At 46.8% G+C, this 15,000-nt stretch overlaps 1 protein-coding gene across 2 annotated transcripts; it reads left to right on the forward strand.

Annotated features, from left to right (window-relative positions):
• Positions 1-676: 676 nt before the first annotated feature.
• On the forward strand, positions 677-14,156 carry ZNF75D (zinc finger protein 75D). 2 transcript variants are annotated; one of them, XM_042974657.1, is made up of 6 exons: positions 677-911; positions 2,651-3,171; positions 4,382-4,574; positions 5,305-5,396; positions 5,731-5,857; positions 11,955-14,156. In XM_042974657.1, the coding sequence occupies exons 2-6, from the start codon at positions 2,725-2,727 to the stop codon at positions 12,605-12,607; spliced, it is 1,512 nt and encodes a 503-aa protein (XP_042830591.1). In that variant the 5' UTR covers positions 677-911; positions 2,651-2,724; the 3' UTR covers positions 12,608-14,156. The 2 variants fall into 2 exon arrangements, with proteins under 2 accessions (XP_042830591.1, XP_042830590.1); XM_042974656.1 differs by having other exon boundaries at positions 11,898-14,155.
• Positions 14,157-15,000: the final 844 nt, after the last annotated feature.

The raw sequence follows: 15,000 nt of genomic DNA on the forward strand, positions 1-15,000 counted from the left end.
CTCAGGTCCTGATCTCACGGCTTATGAGTTAAAGCCCCGCGTCAGGCTCTGTGCTGACAGCTCAGAGTCTGGAGCCTCTTCAGATTCTGTGTCTTTCTCTCTCTCTCTCTGTCCCTCCCTTGCTCACATTCTGTCTCTCTCAAAAATAAATAAAAACATTAAAAAATTAAAAAAAAAAAGAAAAAAAGAAAAAGCATGCGATGAAGCAGCAAGACCTAAATTCTTGTCTAAAATCAGCCGCTGGCAATCTATGTGACCCTGAGGACGTCACGTCCTACATCTCAGGAGGCTCAGGACAGGTCTAGGGACGACTTTCGGGGCGGTGGCCCTCACTGGGGAGTTTCTAGTAGAAAGGGCTGCCGGCCGCCAGAACGAGACCAGGCACGAGCTGCGCTTGGCGATCAGGGCCACAAGATCGCGGCACCTGGAGTCAGTAGGCTACACGGCTCCCAGGCGACGAACAGCTTACGGGGCTCCCCTAGGCCTCCACCCGGCTTGGAGAAGGCGTGTTCGCGCCCGGGGATGAGCCGGAGCAGAAGGCCGGCTCCCGCCTCGGGTGGGAAGGACCAGCGGCTCGGTTCCCGCCCGGCGGCGCCAGGTAGAGAGAGGGGGATGGCTGGGCGTGGCTGTCACAAAGCCACCGGAAGCGCATCCTTTCTTTTCCGGTTGGGCCCGGTCCACAGAGCCCAAAATGGCGAGTCAGGGTACGGGGTCAGGGAGCTAGAGGGATCAAGTGGGGGACCGGTCCTCCCAGGGCCCCGCGCTCCGGAGCTCGGAGCTCCACTCTCCAGGCCCGGAGAGGAGCGGGAAGCGAGCGCCTCCTCCCCTAGGGCGGCGGGGAGGCCTGTCGACCTTGCAGCCGAGCCGAGGAAGAGGGAAGTGGCGTCCGCGGAAGCCAGAGCTGGGCGGAGGTAATTGAGAAGCCGCGTCGCCCCTGGGATTCGGTCCGGCGCGCTCCCGGCGCTGCGGGGCGGCACGTGCCAGTGGCAGCCCCCTCCCCCCCGCCCCCCGGCGACGAGCAGGGGCGGGGCCGGCAGCCTCCCGCGGCGCGCGCCGCTGGGTCCCAGCCCCGCGGCGGCTCGGCCCGGCCGGTCCTCGGGCTCCGGCCACCGCGTCCCGCCTCCGCAAGCAACCTCTTTGTCCCCCAGGTGCGCGTGCAACCTAGGGATGCTCCCCGGGCACCTTTGGGGGCCGGCCACCCGCGGAGCGCTCCGGGGCGCGTCTGCGGTCGGGCCCGAGGGCGTCTCGGACTCGTGGTGGGGGTGGTGCAGCGGTGTCTCCGCTGCGCTCCGCGAGACTTCCGCGTTTCCGCCGGCTGGTGGTTGGGTCGCGGGAGGAAGGGGCATCCCAGCCTCAAAGACGTTAGCTTCTAGTAACCTAGAAATAGAGGAGGCGCCCCCCCCCCCCCCCCCCCGTACCCTCTGAGCCTGGATAGGCAGCAGGGAACCAAGCTTTTGTTTGAATGCCCGTGGCATCCTCAAAAGAACTTTGTTGTTTCTGCTGGCATACCTCGGGGAAAATCGGTCTCTCAAGGCCACCCTTAGCCCTACTTAAAGATCTATACGACCATGAGGAAATGTAAAGTCAAGAGAAGGGCTACCTTTACTAGGACCCTTCCTGTCTCAGAAGAGCCTTATTCATCACCCTTTCTTTTTCTATGTTTACAAGCTGACATTGTATTTAGTAAACAGGGCCGACTTGGCTTTCCAGTAAAGTAAGCAAAAAACGAATACACAGGTCCAGAATTGCACCGTGCCCTTAAGTCTTCCCAAAAAGTACCCCCCAAAATGTTGACATCTGGTTGCTCAGTTGGGGGTATTTGCTGAGGGGAGTAAGGTTATTTTTTCCCCTAAATGCTTTACTTCTTTCTGATCGGGTTGTCTCAGTTCTCCTCCCAGTATTAATACAACGGGAAGGAGAATATCAAATGTTCCACGAAGTAAAGGTTTCAGTCTTCTAAGAGGATGAAGGGGCAAAGAAGTTGTTTCCACCTAACTAAAGACAAAAGACTGGGATGATTTGTTAACGTTTAGAGAAACTTGGACATGCCCTGTTTGTGAAGATAGGACAGGAAGCACACAGATTAACTATTGGCTACTCTCAAAGCTCTTTTTAGCGAGTGGGTGCCAATATTTTCACCCACCAGCCTTTCCTCGACCTTTAACAAAACAAGGAAAGTTATTGGGGCGCTTGGGTGGCTCAGTCGGTTGAGCGTCTGACTTCAGCTCAGGTCGTGATCTCGCGGTTTGTGGGTTCGAGCCCCGTGTCCGGCTCTGTGCTGACAGCTGAGCCTGGAGCCTGCTTCCGATTCTGTGTCTCCCTGTCTCTGCCCCTCCCCTGCTCGCGCTCTGTCTCTGTCTCTCAAAAATAAACATTAAAAAATTTTTTTTCAAAAAGGAAAGTTATCAATTGACATTTGCTTTTTCTGAGCCTTGCTTTGTGTCAAAGCTGAGTAAGAGAAAAAAAGAGAGAAATGTGCATCCTGAAGTAATCTGTGATCATGAGTGTTCTAATACGTGGCGGGTGATTTTAAAAGGGAGATTGGACAGGTTCTTTTCTGTTCATTCTTCTCTTATAACCGTAAATGGCAAGTAAATGTGTGCCATGTGGCTTTCTTCTTGACACGTACTTCTTTTCTCCCCTCCTTCAGTGCCCTTGAGAAGATCCGCTCATTGGTTTTATACCAAACCTGACAAGGCCTCAGTTGTCCAAGGCCCCAGGAGGATGTCACACATAGGAGTAAAACTGTTCCTAGAGCAGATGATGATGAGACATCTAGAGGTGAAGGCATGCTTGTACCCCCACATGGAGGCTTTATGGGAGACTAAGGAGTCCGTGAAAGAACGCTCTGGTGAGAGGAAGAAATCCAGCCCACGAATGGACAGTCTTGGTCCCGAGAGCGCTCACCAGCACTTCCGGAGCTTCTATTACCATGAAGCACCTGGGCCGCACGAAGCTGTCAGCCAGCTTCAGGAATTATGCCACCAGTGGCTGAGGCCAGAGATCCACTCGAAGGAGCAGATCTTGGAACTGCTGGTGTTAGAGCAGTTCCTGACCATTCTGCCCAGGAGCACCCAGAGCTGGGTGCAGAAGTATCATCCACAGAGCATCAAGGAGGCTGTGGCCCTGGTAGAGCGCTTTCAGAGGGAACCTGGTGGAATAAGTGATGAGGTGAGAGGATTCCTTACATGTACAGTAAAATAGGGTAAAGGTGGATATATCTGGGGGGGGGAATGGGGTGGATTAGGCCACTCTTCTGTTCCTTTAGGACAGCTAGGCAGGGTCTGGAGTCACAGGCGGGCAGCAGTCACAGACGGCAGGTTTCAGAGTTCTGGCCATCTTTCTGGGCCTTAGAAAAAAGAAATGCCTTTTGCCCTTTTTCGGGCCGGGGTGAACTAGAGTTGGTGGGCCTAGTCTGGCATGGCCAAGGAGAGAGGACTTGAGTTCGTGAAGGCAGAGAAATAAAAGGCAAGACCGAGTAGGCAAAGGAGGAAAAATCCGGGGGAAAAATGCATAGCACTTAGCAAAGGAGAGAGAGGGTGGTTAATAGAAGTATCAATCAGCTCTGGGAGGACTGAAGGAAGAGGAGAAATGGAAAGGAAAAAGTGAAACAAGGATCCAGAAAGAAGAAAAATGACTAAAAAAAAAAAAAAAAGGGACAATGCCAACAGGGGAGTGGACAGAATCAGGATGCTGAAGGGTAGTGCCCTGTCTGGTGGGTGCACGTATCTCTGGGCCAGAAGAAAAGACCTTCCGTCACTCTCCCTTAGTGGTCTACCCTTGGCCTTGCTGGGGAGTGGGGAATCAGGATATGCCCTCGGGAGAAGGCAGCACCCTTCCTTTCCATGGGGAGCCCGCCTTGAGGAACACAAGGCAGGGTCTATTTTTGGTGTCTGTCTAAACTGGATCCTACGGAGGGAGGTTAGAGTCCAAATTTTCCCCCGGTTTTTCCTCTCCCGCATCCCCTTTCTCCATGACATCCTTCCCTGGCCATGAGAGGATTGGAAAAAATCTGAGAATCTTTTTTTTTTTAATCCAACTCATTATTATTTAGAGAAAAACTCAGAAGATAGAAATGCCCTTGGATGAGGATCCATGTCCAGAAAGCAAGCTCGTGAAGGCAGCCTGCCCCCACCCTGCTCGTGGCCTGTGTGGCTGGAGGCTGGCAGCAGTCACAGCTCATTTCATGTTACACTAATTTTCCCCAACGATGTATATGGTTCTCTGGGAGGAAATGGTGACGCAATATCGCTTTAGGTTTTTTGTTACTTCCTTGAGTGCCACGCCCTTTCCTGAATCTGGACTCTCTTGTTCATCCCTCCGCCACCACCCCGAAACCAAAAGTAAATTCTGTGCTAATGAGGATGGGGATTATTTCTAGGTCACAGCCCATGATCGGGGAAAGGAGGCAGTGCCCTTGGGAGGAACAGCAGTGGCCCCAGGCTTTAAGTGGAAGCCCGCAGAGCCCCAACCAATGGGTGTGTTCCAGAAAGAATGTTGGAATACATACCGGGTACTACAGGAACAGCTGGGCTGGAATACTCACAAAGAAACCCAGCCTGTATATGAAAGAGGTGAGGAGCTTCATAATAATTCTCTTCTCCTGGGAGCTGTGACGGTAACCGGTTCAGCTGGAACGTCATGGGAATTTGCCAGGTGCCCAGCCGGGCCGGCTGTTCGGACGTCTCTCAAGTTGGGAGTACAGTAGGCTAACGGTGGGCGGCGGTGAGGGTCAGCTTGGCGTACAGAAATGTCCAAACCATAGAACCCCGGTATTGATGGCGTGGACCTTGCTCCTTAGAAATTTGAGAGGAGAGAAGACGGAACAGGGATGGAGGGATCATCTCACACGTCTTATGTCAGGGAAGAAACTGGGGTCAGAAATAGATTGTCATGACAGAACGGGGGGGGCGGGGGGAAGAGTGGCGCACCGGGAAGAAACACAGTATGAGACACACCATCTGCACTAGAGGACCCAGGCCTTTCGTTTTCAACCACCTCGAATTCTTGCCCACCCCAGTAAACGATGTATTTGGTGAGAGGGAAAAAAAACATAATGGCTTTCCTTTTGTCAAGTTCTCTCATGAAATCTGGGGGAACAGTGAACCGGGGAACCGGTTCTTTGGAGCGGTGGATGTTTGGTTCTTATTGACAAGGAGAAGGCCACTCTGGCACCACACACACACTTGTGAAGGTGAGCCATCTTTACTGAAGGACTCCTGATGTTCTGTGGTGTAGAAATCAACTCAGGGTATTTGTGAACCTAAAAGAGAGAAATTTTCTCTGGCTCTTTTCCATTCACAGCGCTGCCTGCTCAACAGATTCTAGCCTTTTCTGAGCAGAAAAGCACCCCAAACTGGAAGATGGTGTCTGAGCTCATCTTGCCTGAGTTCCAGGTGAGCTGTACTTTCCAGCTTTCTCAGGCAGCCTGACCATGGCCTTGTCTGTGCTTTTCTCTGCTGCCCATGACCCACAGTGCTCGGCGGGTGCTCTGAGGCGTGTTAGCCTCGGATGTTCACCTCTAGGTAACTAGGCTGGGCACGGTGGCGACTGGGCCCTGCCCACGCTGCTTCTCGATCTCTGGCTTTTTCCTTTCCTGCCATCTCACCTTTTTCCCTCTAAATCTTAATACTCTTCTTTGGTGACTGGCCTGCTGTGTAATTCAGAAATGAGTGAAAGGGCGGCTTCTATAGTGGCAAGTACTGAACCCAAACCCATTCTTTTCTTTAGAGCTTGTTGACATTTGAAGATGTGGCCGTGTCTTTTTCTGAGGAAGAGTGGAAATTACTGGACCCTGCTCAGAAGATCCTTTACAATGATGTCATGCAGGAAAACTACGAGACTGTCATCTCTCTAGGTAAAGATTCTTCCTCTCCTTTGTGTGGAAGTTGAGTGATCTGGCCGCAGTTTATGGAAAATCATCTCCTATGGGGGAGTCCCAGTGTTCCAGTAGCTGCTTGGGTCTCAACTGGATGGTGTGGGGGAAAGGAAAGACATATCCGGATCATTCCAAATAGATCCTGACTACAGTCATGTCTCCCCGTCTTCTGCTCTCACCGTCCTGGTCTAAGCTGCCATCATCCCTGACCGTGTCTGCTTCAGCAGCATGGGACTTCCCTTCCCCATACTGCTTCACGTGCGCGCCTGGCGCTTCCTTCTCAGCTTCCTCCTTGTGTGTCTACTTACAACCATAGGAGACTAGAAAGAAGGTACTGAGTCTAAGATTGTGCCCATTTAAACACCTGGAGTAAATGAAAGTATGAAAGAGTCATTCACTCTCCCTGAAAGTAATCTGGCATTATGATAGTAGTCCATGACCTCAAGGTTTTCTTCTCAGAACATTATTGTTAACCCCCTAAACTTGAAGTAATCTGTTTAGAACAGTGGGGAAAATCGCAGACCCAGGGTCCCCAAGAGTTCAAGGACAATCTTGGAGGGTCTCCTGCAGGTAAGTATATACATGGGAAGGGGAGAAATGTTCTTTGATAAGAACCTTTACAGGAGATTAATATCCCAAGATTCTACTCCTGTGTATTTTTTTTTAAATTTTTTTTTTAACATTTATTTTTGAGACAGAGAGAGACAGAGCATTAAGAGGGGAGGGGCAGAGAGAGAGGGAGACACAGAATCCGAAACAGGCTCCAGGCTCTGAGCTGTCAGCACAGAGCCCGACGCGGGGCTCGAACTCACGGACCGTGAGATCATGACCTGAGCCGAAGTCGGACACTTAACCGACCAAGCCACCCAGGTGCCCCTACTCCTGTGTATTTTTAACGGAACTTCTTACTAAGATAATTGTAGATTCACATGCAGATTTAAAGTGTAATACAAAGAGAAGCTGTGTACAGACACTTTACCCAGTTTCCCTCAATGATAACTTTTGCAACAGTATCATATGATATTACAACCAGGATATTGATATTGATATAGTCTTCTGACCTTCATATTTTCAGTTTGTGTTGATTTGTGTGTGTATTTAGTTCTGAAAGTTTTATTACAAGTGTAAGTTTGCATATTCACCGCTGCAGTCAAGATACTGGACAGTTACATTACCACAAAGGCCTTTCTTTTTTTTAAAAAAAAGTTTATTTTGAGAGAGAGAGCACGCAAGCGCGTATGCACAAGCCAGGGGGAGGGGCAGAGAGAGAGGGAGAGAGAGAATCCCAAGCAGGCTCTGCACTGACAGAGGCTGGGACTCATACCCCAAGAACCTTGAGCCCATGACCTGAGCCTAGATCAAGAGTTGGATGCTTAACTGACTGAGCCACCCAGGCGCCCCACCACAAGGACCTTCTTGTTGCCCTTTTAGAGCCACACACACTTGTCTCCTACATCTCACCCCATCACTGACCCATGCCAACTGCTGATCCGTTCCACATTTCTAAAATTTTGCCATCTCAAAATGTCATATGAATAGAATCATAAAGTGTGTGACTCTTCGGCATTAGCTTTTTTCATTCAGAATAAATCCCCGGAAATTGATCTAAATTGTTGTGTGTATCATAGTTGCTTTTTTTTTTTTTTTTTTAACACTACTGAGTAGCACACCATGATACTGAGAGAACGCGGTTTGTTTAACCATTCATCATTGAAAAGATATCTTTGCAGTCTTCATTTTTTGCCTATTGTGAATGAAGCTGTCATGAGCATTTATGTACAGGATGTTTTACAGAGATACGTTTGCATGTCTCTGGAGTAAATGTCTTAACAGTGCAATTGCTGGTTCATATGGCAATTACATATTTAATTTCACAAGAATGTGCCCGACTGTTTCCCTGTGGTGGCTGTAGCATTTCACATTCCCCACCAGCAATGAATGAGTGATCTAGATTCTCCTTATCCTTGCCAGTGTTTGGTTTGTCTCCATTTTATTTTTGCCATTCTGATAGGTATGTAGTGTTCTCTCATTGTGGTTTGGGGTTTGCATTTCCCTAGTGGCCAGCGATGTTTTATAGATATTCATGTGCTTTTTTGCCATCTGTGTATTCTCTTCAGTGAAATGTCTTTTACCCGTATTTTAATTGGATTCTTTTTTAATTGTTGAGTTTTGAGAGTTTTATATATATATATATATACACATATATATTTTTATGAACAAAGTCTTTTTTTAATGTTTGTTTATTTTTGAGAGAGAGAGAGAGAGAGAAGTGGGCTCTGTGCTGATAGCAGAGAGCCCGATGTGGGGCTCAAACTCGTGAACTGTGAGATCATGACTTGAACCCAAGTTGGACACTTAACCAACTGAGCCCCCCATGCGCCCCTGTAAACAAAGTGTTTTTTTTTAAATGTTTATTTATTTTGAGAGAGAGTGTGTGCAGGTCTGCGTGAATGGGGAGGGGCAGAGAGAGAATCCCAAGCAGGCTCTGCGCTGTCAGTACAGAGCCCAACACCACTGACTAGGGACTTGACCCCATAAACCCTGGGACCAAGACCTGAGCCGAAATGAAGAGTCATGCCCAACTGACTGAGCTACCTAGGTGCCCCGAGAGTGTTTTATATATTATAGATTCTAGCGCTTTGTTGAATATGCAGATTGTAAATAGTTTCTCCCAGTCTGTATAATGTCTTTTCAATCTTCTTCCTAGGGGCTTCTATAGAGCAAAAGTTTTTCATTTTGATGAGGACCAAGTTTTTATTTAAAAAAATGTTACTTAATGTTTATTTATTTTTGAGAGAGAGAGAGACAGACAGAGCATGAGCAGGGAGGGGCAGAGAGGGGGGAGACACAGAATCCGAAGCAGGCTCCAGGCTCCGAGCTGTTCGCACAGAGCCCGACCTGGGGCTCAAACCCACAGACCATGAGATCATGACCTGAACCGAAGTCGGACGCTTAACCGACTGAGCCACCCAGGTGCCCCAATGAGGACCAACTTTTTAAAGACTTTTTATTTATTTAAGTAATCTCTACACTCAACATGGGGCTCATCCTCATGGCCTTGAGATCAACAGTCACATGCTCCACCAACTGAACCAGCCAGCCGCCCCATGAGGACCAATTTCTCATTTTTTCCTTTTATACGTTGTATTTTTGGTGTCAAAGCTAGAACTCTGACTAAGCCTAGATCCTCCACTGAATTTTCTTTGCACTTTTCTCAAAGATCAGTTGGGTATATTTGTATGTATCTATTCTGTTCCGTTGAGCTCTTTGTCTGTTCCTCTGCCAACAGTGTACTGTCTTGGTAACTGTAGCTATATGATACAAAAGACTTAATATCTGTCAAGTAGACGGATTCTTCCCCCTTTATTCTTGTTTGTAAAATAAAATTTTATTTTAGCCCTTTTAGGGCCTATGTCTTTCCACGTAAATTTCAGAGTAAGCTTATCAATGTCTACAAGAAACTTTGTTGGGATTTTGCTAGAAATTACATTAAACCTACGTATTAGTTTGAGGAGGATTGGTATCTTTACTATGTTGACATTTTTTTTGATCAGTGAACATAGTCTCTATTTATTTAGGTCTTTGATTTCTTTCATCAACTTTCTGTAATTTTCAGTGCACAGATCCTCTGAATGTTGTGTGAAGTACGTGCCAAAGCATTTCATTTTCACTGGAGTATTTGGAGATGGTATTGTTTTTAATTTTAACTCTCTTCATACAGGGATGCCACTGATTGTGTATTTTGATCTTGTCTTCTGCGACCCTACTAACTCAGTTATTATTTCTAAGAGTTATTTTGTAGATCCCTTGAGATTCTTATACCTAGGTCATCACATTATCCGCAGTGCCTTTTGATTTCTTTTTCTTGCCTTAACTTTTTCTTGCCTTAGTTGGAATAGCTCCAACTTCCTGCTGTGTTGAATAAAAGTGGGAAGAGTAGACACCCTTGCCTTGTCCCCAGTCTTTTGGAAACATTAAGTCTTTCACCATCACCTGTTAATGTTAGTATGGTTTTTTTTGTTGTTCATACTCTTTTATCAAGTCAATACAATTCCTAACTTAGTGTTTTTATCATGAATGGATGGGGGGATTTGTCAAATACTTTTCTGTGTCCGTTGATAGGAGTATGATCCTTAAATGCTTGTTGATATGGTATGTTATGTTGATTGATTTCACATGTTGAGCCAGTTTTGCCTACTTGCAATAAATCCTTCTTGATCATGGTATATAATGCTTACATATTTTTGTATTCAGTTTGCCAATATTCTGTTCAGGATTTTTGCATTTAAGTTCACGGGGGATGTTAGTCTGTAGTTTCTTTTTTAGTACTGACTTGATATGATTTTGCTGTCAGGGTAATACTGGCCTTATAAAAAGAGTTGGGTAGTATTTCCTCCTCTTTTCTGGAAGAAATTGTATGACATTGGTGTTAATTCTATAAATATTTGGTAGAACCCTCCAGTAACACCATATGGGCCTGGATTTGGAGGAGACCTAGTTCAACTATGAATTCACTTTGTAATGGTGATGGTGCTGTTCAGATGATCTATTTCATGTTGGTTGGTCTAGTTTGTGGTTTTGAGGAACTGCTTCATTTTTTCCCAACTTTTAAAAGACACGAATATAAGGCTGTTTATGGTATTTTCTTACCATCGTTTTAGTTGCTGCAGAATGTGTAGTGATGGACCCGATTTCCTTCCTGACATTGGTGATTTGGGTTCCCTCTCCTTTTATTTTTGTCAGTTGTGATAGAGGTTTCTCAATTTTACCAATGGCTTTGAAGAACAAGCCCTATGGTGGTGACTTTTGCTCCGATCTTTATTATTTCCTTTTTCAACTTGCTTTGGGTTTACTTTAGTTTTTTTCTCTAGTCTGTTGAGGTGGAAACCCAGAGTATTGATTGGAGACCTTTCTCCTTTAGTGTTGGAAGTGCTTAGGGCTATGCCTTTTCCTCTGAGTGCCACGTATTTTAATATATTATAATTTCATTTTCATTCGACTGTGTCTTTTTACATTTTCTTGGAGACTTTCTCTTTGAACCACAGAACTTTCAGACGTGTATTATTTCATTTCCACATATTTTTAGATTTTCCTCTTTCTGTTTTTGATTTCTGGTCTGATTCCATTTTTGTCAGATTGCCTCTTGTCACTGTTGTGAGAAGTTGTGATTTTTTTTTTTGTTGTTCTTGCTCCAACGGGTGATTTTTGATTGTATCCTGATCATTTTATCTATTACGTTAGGAGAGTCTGGGTCACATTTCAATATTTTAATTTAATGAGCAGTCCCCCTATTTTAGTTTAGCACATAGGTTCTTTGCTGCTTTTGTGGGTTATGCTTCCAGTGACAGTTTAATTTTCAGAGGCTTCACAGTGTTATTGTGGTTTCCTTGGTTTTCGTGTTCCTGCCAGGGCTCCCATGTGTGCCTGCTGGTGTTGCTTGGGGGGGGAGGAAGGTATTTCGGAGGACAGAGTGCCTCTCTGTGGGAAAAGGGGAATGTCAGACCCTCAGGGATGAAGAGGCTTTCTGGGCCAGGCCACTGTGGCTAGGTGCCTCTTGCTAGTTCTGCCTGCCCACTTTGGAGTCTCCTAGCTGGGGTTCTGATGTTGGCAGGCTTCCCATTCAGACCGGTGCAGGGATAAGCCTATCCAGGCAGCCTTCTGTTGCTAGGTTGACGGTGGGAAAACACTAGATCAGGGTTGCCATCTTCCGGTGGGTGTGGGGACGTAAGACACTCTGCTGTGTTACTCTGCTAGTCCTGGGAGCCCAAACCATTTTGCATTCTTTTTAGCATCTTTTAGAACTCTCTGTTGGTTGTGGCTTGCATTCTTTAACTGGTTCGTTATTGTGCCTAGCCAGGAGGATCCGGAGGAAATGCGTCTATGCCATTTGCCCGTATCGGACCAGGAATCACTTGTTCCCATGTTTTTGAAAAAGCAGTCATCATAGATTTTTCTCTCCATTCCTATAGTTTTCTTGTTCTGGGACACAGACGGCTGACTCTTCTGTTTATTCCAACAGGGTTAAAGCTCAAAAATGACACTGGAAATGACCAACCTATATCTGTTTCTGCATTAGAAATACAAGCGTCAGGACGCAAAGTGTTAAGAAAGGCCAGAATGAAAGTTGCCCAGAAAACAACAGGCAAAGAAAATCACGGTGCTACACGTAGGCTGCGGAAACGGCATCGAGCTTTCCTAGGGAGGAAAAGAAAGAAACTTTCAACTTGTAAACAAGAGCTTCCAAAACAAATGGATCTTCATGGGAAAGGCCATGCAGGAGAGAAACCTTTTAAGTGTCAGGAATGTGAGAAAAGCTTCAGGGTTAGCTCTGACCTTATTAAGCACCAGAGAATTCACACTGAAGAGAAACCCTACAAATGTCAACAGTGTGATAAGAGGTTTAGATGGAGTTCAGATCTTAATAAGCACTTAATGGCACACCAAGGAATAAAACCCTACAGATGCTCTTGGTGTGGCAAAAGCTTCAGTCACAATACAAATCTACACACACACCTAAGAATTCACACAGGGGAGAAGCCCTTTAAATGTTATGAATGTGGGAAGAGATTCATTCAGAACTCTCACCTTATTAAACACCAGAGAACCCACACGGGTGAGCAGCCGTATACCTGCAGCGTATGCCGGAGAAGCTTCAGCAGGCGGTCAAGCCTCCTCAGACACCAGAAGCTCCACAGGAGAAGGGAAGCCTGTCCAGGGTCTCCGGTCTGAAGAAAATCACCGTACGGCTCTTGACCCCAGAGACGATGAAAGAGTGTGAAACTGTGAGGCACCCACGATAAAGAATTTGTCACCAACGGGACATTTTGGAGGGGTCCACGCCATACGTCACAGAAAGGAGTCTAAGCTGTCTCTCTCGTGCAGCATCGTATCTTCAGCGCCTGGCACGAGACTGATACACAATGAGTACTTGCTAAATAAACGAGTGGAAATATAGCTATCAAATACCTATAGTTACCTACTCCTCTCTCTCTCTGTGTATCTGTCTGGTTACCCAGCTTCCCCACCCTCTGTGATCTAAATTCTGCAAGTATCGGGTGCTCAGCAAATATGTGAGAGTCTTGGGTCCTACTCTCATCCTCTCTCGGGAGAGGTGGAAAAGAAGAGTATTCAGGTCCTCCGAAGGGAGCTCAGAGAAAATTATTAAGCCGGACAGAGTTTCTGTGGCTAGCATTCTGTCGACAGGAACAACCAAGCCCAGGGCCGAGGGAACCTTATTCTGCAACAGGAAAGTGCCCCCATTCCAGCAGCCTCCCCACTGAGCCCTCGCCGCCACAGTGTTTTCTGTCACGGAATCCCAAGCTGCAGGGGAAGGCCTTAATGCCAGCACAGACCTAGGGACCTTGCAAGCACTTGATATCTCTCCTGCCGCTCCTCTCAGCATTGAGGTACATAGAATGAAACGATGATGGAGGCAGTCTGGGCCCTCATCCCTTAATTTGTCTCTTTGTGGAAAGCCCAGGGCCATGGTAAATGGCCTTTTTTTTTTGACTTTTCACTGTGTGAACTAGAAGCTTTCAGATTGGTGCCACACTGCTCCAGGGCCTAGAGGGAAGCCCATTTTTATGGAAGCTTAGCCACAACCCCATACACTTTGGATGCTCTGCAGGAAAGTCTGGACATTTTATAAAGTGATTTACTGAGAATGGCAAGGTGAGCCCTGTGGCCTTCATAGCCTTAGTGCACCTTGGATACCTGGAGGGAGACATGTCAGAGCAAAAGAAGGCCTGTGGCTTAGAGTGATGGCCCCAGTGAGAGCCAGGTCAGATGGAACCTGGTTTTTGAGGTTGGTGGTTTCTCTTCCTTCCCCATCAGCCCCAGGGCTTATCTCCTGAGAAGACCATGTGATGTCAAGGGAAGGGCAGGGAAGTTGGAAGACAGGGCATTATGGCTATGTCAGATCCTAGTTTAAGATGTTGGCCGAGGCTCCTACATATTTATTATTTCATAACATTTTACCTTTTAATAAAATGGAATGTTGTTTCGTATTAAACATTAAACAAAACTCCATTGTTACCGAATCACCCAGAGATGGCAAACAGTCACTTTTTTGGAATAGATATCTCCAGAGATTTTTTCCATCAAGAGACCCCTCTGAGCCTGCTATCGGGTTTGCGAAGTGGAGATAATAATTATGTACTCTCAGGGCAGCTGTGAGGATTAAATGAGATGTGAACATGCCTCACACTGATGGGCCACAGTGGGTGTTCCACAAACATTTGGAACATTTTTCCTTTGTCTTTCAGCTGGTAATTTTGAACATTTTTTAAAATGTTTTTAAACATTTTTTAAAGTTTATTTGAGAGAGAGAGCGAGCGGGAGTGGGGGAGGGGCGGAGAGAGAGGGAGACACAGAATCCAAATCAGGCCCCAGGTTCCAGGCTCCTGGCTTTGAGCTGTCAGCACAGAGCCCAACGCGGGGCTCAAACTCACGAACTATGAGATCGTGACCTGAGCCAAAGTCGGACGCTTAACCGATTGAGCCACCCAGGCGCCCTTTCCAAGTAGTTATTTTAAATTTTTTTTTAACATTTATTTATTTTTGAGACAGCATGAACAGGGGAGGGTCAGAGAAAGAGGGAGACACAGAATCCGAAACAGGCTCCAGGCTCTGAGCTGTCAGCACAGAGCCCGACGCGGGGCTCGAACCCACGGACTGTGAGATCATGACCTGAGCCGAAGTCGGACGCCCAACCGACTGAGCCACCCAGGCGCCCCCCCCCCCAAGTAGTTATTTTAAAAAGAAAATCAATTTTGTCTACTTATCCAGCTTTTAAGCATTCTTAATTAATTAATGGTGTTTCCTTCATTCCCAGCTGTTTTATAAGTCTGCTAGTGGTGGTCAGAAGGGTAGCCTGGTATGACATTCCTTTCTAGAGATACTTCTCTCTAGTCATTGGGAAACAATAAACTAATGTCCCCATTCAGCTAGATATATTGCTAATGAGTAACAGAATCAAATAGACTAGATGCCCCCAATTTGAGATACCTGCAGAGCGGGGAGGGGAGGTGATGGCTAGGGGTGGACTATTTGTGGACAGTATTTACACTATTAGGTGTATCCTCAAACTGATGGGAAAGGAAGGAAGTGACTGGAATGGCCAC

This window comes from Panthera tigris, chromosome X (genome assembly GCF_018350195.1).
Source record: "Panthera tigris isolate Pti1 chromosome X, P.tigris_Pti1_mat1.1, whole genome shotgun sequence".
In the NCBI taxonomy this organism is placed as follows: domain Eukaryota; kingdom Metazoa; phylum Chordata; class Mammalia; order Carnivora; family Felidae; genus Panthera; species Panthera tigris.

Bases quoted from the DNA above. Each gene is read 5' to 3' on its own strand.
- ZNF75D (XM_042974656.1), top strand. From the start codon at position 2,725: ATGTCACACATAGGAGTAAAACTGTTCCTAGAGCAGATGATGATGAGA. The intron at 3,172-4,381 runs GTGAGAGGATTC...GATTATTTCTAG, and splicing joins CTGGTGGAATAAGTGATGAG to GTCACAGCCCATGATCGGGG. The intron at 4,575-5,304 runs GTGAGGAGCTTC...TTCCATTCACAG, and splicing joins CCAGCCTGTATATGAAAGAG to CGCTGCCTGCTCAACAGATT.